This window comes from Convolutriloba macropyga, chromosome 1 (assembly GCF_964194025.1).
Source record: "Convolutriloba macropyga chromosome 1, txConMacr16.3, whole genome shotgun sequence".
Taxonomy (NCBI): domain Eukaryota; kingdom Metazoa; phylum Xenacoelomorpha; order Acoela; family Convolutidae; genus Convolutriloba; species Convolutriloba macropyga.
This window is the reverse complement of record NC_134468.1, coordinates 1,296,820-1,302,832: the sequence shown is the minus strand read 5'-3', so window position 1 is coordinate 1,302,832 and position 6,013 is coordinate 1,296,820. Positions and strand designations below refer to the sequence as shown.

At 40.9% G+C, this 6,013-nt stretch overlaps 1 protein-coding gene across 1 annotated transcript; it reads right to left on the bottom strand.

Annotated features, from left to right (window-relative positions):
• Positions 1-1,231: 1,231 nt before the first annotated feature.
• On the bottom strand, positions 1,232-5,737 carry LOC142356530 (uncharacterized). The gene is made up of 3 exons (XM_075408428.1): positions 5,531-5,737; positions 2,122-2,304; positions 1,232-1,489 (listed from the first exon to the last, which is right to left on the bottom strand). Exons 1-3 carry the CDS (start codon positions 5,576-5,578, stop codon positions 1,478-1,480), a joined length of 243 nt encoding a protein of 80 aa, XP_075264543.1. The 5' UTR covers positions 5,579-5,737; the 3' UTR covers positions 1,232-1,477.
• Positions 5,738-6,013: the final 276 nt, after the last annotated feature.

The following is a 6,013-nucleotide window of genomic DNA, read 5'->3' as shown; positions in this document are numbered from 1 at the left end:
TGCAGTGAAACACCTAGAAAACGGCCCAGAAGATGCAAGAACGGAAACGGTCGCCAACGTATGGCGTCTGATGCAACGTATCGATGAAAGCGGGAAACAGGTGATCATTGACTGGGTGACGGGACATGCAGGCCTAGAAGGAAATGAGAAAGTTTACAAAATCGCCAAGGAAGCCACCCGAGAAGACCAGAGATCAGCCAAAGTACCCCAGGGAGCAGCCGAAAGCACAATCTATCGCCACTGCACAGAGGAATGGATCAAAGAAGTACACCAACGTGCAGCACACAACCCCTCATCGACGTTGAATTGGTACCTGAGCATCACGAACTGGAAGCCACGGCGGCTGCTACAAGGCAAACTTACAAGGAAAGAGTCACGCCTCATTGAACAACTAAGAATGGGGAGAAGCCTAGTACTAGCAAGAACAAGATGCGAAATGAAGATCGAAGACTCCCCTATCTGTCCAAACTGGCTTGAAGGAGAAGAAACAGCAGAGCACCTCCTGTTGAGCTGTCCCAAATGGACGAAATATCGTGTCGACATTTTCGGAATAAACCCAACACCCCAACAAGTGTTCAACGACAAAATCGGACTACTGAAGTTTCTTCGCAGGGTCGGCGTCATCGCCGCAAATATTGACTAAGAAGCCCGACAATTGGAGGGAACAACACACACACACACACACAGTGATGCTAAAGAACGATACGTGAGAAATGAGGAAACGATAAATGGAAGTAAAGAACAAAATTCCGAGTCTTCACACATTTCTAAAAATTTTTACCAAAAATTGCGACTTCCCAACACTTATTCCCAGTGTACCCTGTGGTATATGGTGAGCTACTTCTGACAGGAGAGAACACACATTAGACAGCTACAATAAGACCACGTAAGGAAGAAGCAACCAAAAATGGCGTCATGAACAAAATTTAAGTTGCAGAGTGATAGAAGTCACCTAGAAAATTTGCATTTTGAGTTCTTCTTACGTGTGATCAAACGGTTGCACGACCAACGAGTGGTTGGCTTATGTAGTAACCAACTTGTTCTTAGAGAGTCTAGCATTCGGGGAGAGTATTAGAGCTCTAAGATAGTTGCTTAGCGGCATTGTCTTCTTGATTTTACGTGTTTAGCCCATTTTTAAAGACGACGAATGGAAGCGACAGTCGACAGATTATATTAAAAAGACCATTAGACTAACATAATTGCTACAAAATTCGTCTGAGAGCAGAGAAAATAAATAAATCTAGGTTTTTCTATTACATTAAAAAGGTTTAGACGATTAAATTCAAGTAGCAACAAGAGTTATAATTTATAAACAATACAAAATCATCAAATGCCCGCGAACAAACAATTATTGCCGATTTATCCTTCCTTCCACTGATTGACGCAAAAGGTGATTGATATGGAGGTGATCGAGGAAGGTTGATGTCCTGCTGATAATTAGGCTAGAGATCCATTGCAGCGTCTTCAATTCCATTGATCAAGACTGCCACTATAATACACAACATAGATGGTTGGACATTAGGTACACGGTACGTAACCAATCAACCAAATCAATCTAAAAATATAGCCGCCATCGCCGTTTGCGAGCTGTGATATCTTGGATCTATTCTGTTCCCTCCCCCCAGCTTAGTGAGCATAAATTTTTTATGACCCCCAGGCGCACGTACTATTTTCTTACATAGTAACGTGCAATATAACAACATATAATTTCTAACTGGGGTCATAAAAACCACTGGGAGGCGAAACAGAACAGATCCGCTATCTTCATAGACCTGCAGTATTAAAAAGCCATTCATTACGAAAAATTGAAGAGCTCAAGCTGAGTGAAGGTAACAACTTTGCTTATACTTATAAATGGGCGTCTCAGCCATCAATTGGCTATTATAAGTCTGAGTATTTATCTTAAACCTATTCGAGAAATTAATTTTGCCTGTTTATTGGAAGTGATCTAACTTGAAAAATTGAAAAAGGGGGCGAAAAAAATTGCTCTCTGTCTGCATATCCAGAATCCGCATAATGGAATCCCCAACAATAGAAATAATACGAACTTTTTGAGTGTCTAAACCAAGAGATTGCGTATATGCACTTATGTATATTGGCTATAATTTAATCGGTACTAACGTCCTTAACGATATTGCCGTCTTTCTGTCCATCCGCTTGTCTCTCCCTTTCCTCAGCCGCTCTCTTTATCTCCTGTTTTCTCTGTTGATCTCTCTTCACCTTCTCAGGATCCTTCAAGCCCCTCGCCTCTTCCAAATTGCGACGACTCTCAGCTGCCTCCGCTGTACGTCTCCTCCGATCGTTCTGCACAACACTTAACATGAAGACCGTCTAACAATGACCATTACCAGTGAAAAAGATCCAATTAGGCTGGATTAACGAGTACCTAATTAAACTCTAGATCTCTAATTTTAGCCGATAACAAATTACTGTTCAAAAATCTGCCTGCTATGTAAAAAAAAAAAGAATTGTCTCCTTATCTGGTAAGGCTGGAATCTTTTATAAAAGAGTCGGTTCCTATTGAAAAAAACCATGATTGCCATTACACGTTACAAGCAGTACGTTAAAAAACTAGCAAAACACTTTCGGAAATACTTCATTAACCCGAGTACTCTCGGTTCCCAGCTCTAATTGCCTTCGGCTTCCCGGATCATTGGCAACTTAATTATATTGAGATTTTGGTGTTCTCATCTGTTCCGTACCTTCAACCAGCTCAGTGGGTTCATATTACGCGCAACCCCCGAACGCCCGTGTCATCTTTTCACTAAAAATAAATAATATGCAACTTTAAGAGACAAGCGTGCAGTCGCTTCAAAAGTCATATAGGATCTTTTCAGTTTGTTACCCCAGCTTAATGGGTCGATGAAAGAAGTTTTGCAAGGAAACACTTAAAATCATTAAGCCCCAACCGAATTCCATAATTGATCAATTCTGCTCCGCCCTTAGTTATAGGGCACATAAACTTTACGAGATGCCCGTGCCGATTGTCTATACCACCTCATAATTGTTAAGTGTGAGGTGAAACCGAATAGAGAATGAACTAAAAACGCAAGTACACAGGGGAGCCGAAACCGGATAGATCCGTATAATGTCACGTAATCAGAACCGATTGGAACGAATCAACATATATCTCAAGAACTAAGATTAAAATTCCAGCTACAAACGTTTGGCTACTAAATTATGTTATTTGGAACGCCATCGCTTCAAGTAAAGGTTAAGTGACTCTGCTTGCAGTCACTGAGAACTTCTAGCGTTTATCGAGAACTCCGAAGCGGTTCGAGACATTAAGTCAGAATTTCAAAGTGACTTCTGCAGAGTCACTTAACCATGCTTAAACACGAAACGCGCACGTTTTAAAATGACGAAAGCCAAGGGAAGCCAATTTCTGGCTAAGTAGCAACTTCTGGCATCTGAAATTTTAATTTCTGGCACTGCCGACTTTCGGAATTTTAAAATATGCACGTGGGTGTTTTAAGTATAGGTTGCGTGATTCTGATAAGTCACTGAGAAAAGCTGAGAAACACGTAGCAGTTAAATATATGAGCCTGAATTTCAAATAAAATTTAGCAGAGTGACTTACCCTAGCTTCAAAGACGCACTTGGCAAGTTGTAACATGCCAAGCTAAGTAACATAACCGACTAACGTCGGGCGAAAAGCTCTCTAACGACCGGAGAGCGGTTAGCTTTGTCAGTAGCTAGGTACAATTTAGTGAGGCTAGCTTTAGCTTAAATTGAAGGGGCGTAAGTGAGCGCAGCGGCAGGGGGGGTGCACCGGGTGGGTGAGGGGGCTGATGGGGGGTGGCAACATTGGGGGGGGGGGGGGTCAATCTCTAAAAACCGCCCTTCATACCACGAGTATAAGTCTCGAAAACAGATTCTGTGAATAGCATAATTGAAGACTAGTGAGCTGAAAGGCTCTAAGAGCACTTAATGCCCGCTGGGGGTTATCTGTTTATCCCGTTTTTGAGGACGAAAAGTCAAATGCGTCAGACAAAAAATTGGTCAAGCGAAAAATTGCATAAAAAAGACCGACAGGACTAATATAATTGCTAAACTTCGTTTGAGAGCAATTTTATAATTGCAACAAACTTCGTTTGAGAGCAATTAAACAAGCATTGGGCAAAGTTTTAAAATTTGGCAATCTGTATAGGAAAATCTTGCATTATAGAATCTGGCAATACGGAGATCTCGCATTTTGAAACTGGCACTTCCTTGTTTCAATTTATTGAAAAGAAAAAGTGATAAATCTCAATTTTAAACAGACGTTTGGGTACTCAACATTACCAAAGTTGACTTGGATCTATTCTGCTTCGCCCCCCCCCCCCCAGTGTTCTTTTTACCCCGTTACAAATTATATGTTGTTATATAGCACGTTACTATGCAATCAAATAGCACGTGCGCCTGGGGGCCATAAAAGATTTATGCTCACTACGCTACGGGGGCCGAAAGAATAGATCCGTTAATTTAATAACTGGATATATGCAAAAGTTCAACAAATAAATTGGCTATTTTCCACTATTGCCTCTCCAAAATGAAAAAAGTTTAAAATTTTAGATCTCTGCAATGCGTTTGATGCCACATCTGTGCAATGCCAATTTGCTGCCAGATCTCTGCAGTGCCAGTTTGATGCCAGACGGCTGCAATGCCAGTTTTAAAACTGTCGGCATTTTGAAGATTTCAAATTGCATAATTCAGCCAAGATCACTTTGAAATTCTGGCTGATATCTAATACCATTACGCGGTTCTCGATTAACGCCAGCTTTTCTCAGTTATTTAATCAGAGTCACTCAACACATACTTAAAGTTAACTTCTGGCAACGCATTTAGGACCTTCTGGCCGACTTTCTGCATTTGAAAACTTGCACGCGCATGTTTTAAGTAATGGTTAAGTGACTCTGCTTGAAGTCACTGAGAACTTCTGGCGTTTATCGAGAACTGCGAAGCGGCTCGAGATTTTAAGCCAGAATTTCGAAGTGACTTCTGCAGAGTCACTTAACCATGCTTAAAACACGAAACTCGCACGTTTTAATATGACGAAAGTCAACGAAATTCAACTTCTGGCTAAGTAGCAACTTCTGGCATTTTAACTTCCGGCACTGCAGACATTCGGCATTTGATGTGCACGTGAGTGTTTTAAATATTTGTTACCTGACCTGACTCTGATGAAGTCAATGCGAAAATGTGACATAACTCAGCGTGACCCCGTAGCGTGTCTAAGTCAAAATTTGAAAACGATTTTAGCAGTAACGTAACCTTGATTGAAACAGTAATTGGTGTATATATAGGATCTGCCACTGGAGTAAATTCTAGTCTATGAAACATATGATCCATGAAGAAACAATGTTTTCTGTTACAGCATCCCCCCCCCAACACTAAAGCTTTGCCACTTATACTGAAAACTGTATACTGATATATAGGACCTCATCAATTACCGTAGTTGACTAAAATGGGCTACAATTGAGCTGTGGGGAATCTATGGGCAAAGAACACTTAAGATTAACACCGTACATAGTTAATGCATAGTTCTCACCGCTTCTTCCCTTGTTTCCTGGACTTCCGGATCGCAGCAGTTTCCCATGACAGACCAGATATGACAGCAGCTTGATGCCAAGGATGACGAAGATATGATTTAATGAAGAAAATGGGCCTTGTAAACTATTATCTGATGAAGAAGGCTCATAAAATTGAAATTTTTACATTCTGTACACATTTACAGTCCATTTCCATAAACTACATCTGAAATCACATAACCCACAATTAATAGATTTTTTTCAGATTCACTAAGCAGTGCTGATAATTCATCATGTACGTAATCCTTTGGCTAATTAAGAGGTACCAATGGAGAAAGTCAAACAGCAGCCAAAAATTCTCCGCCCAAACCAATGCCCAAGTTGTACCAAAAAGATTACTTAGATGCGATTCTCTAGACATGTAACGCCTTTGGAACTGTCCCCTTTTCCCCGCGTCGAATATGACCATCTGTAATTGATTGCATCTTTTCCACTCCGCAGCC

Coding starts and splice junctions, on each gene's coding strand:
- LOC142356530 (XM_075408428.1), bottom strand. CDS start 5,578: ATGGGAAACTGCTGCGATCCGGAAGTCCAGGAAACAAGGGAAGAAGCG. Junction 2,305..5,530: donor AGGAAACAAGGGAAGAAGCG/GTGAGAACTATG, acceptor AGTGTTGTGCAG/AACGATCGGAGGAGACGTAC.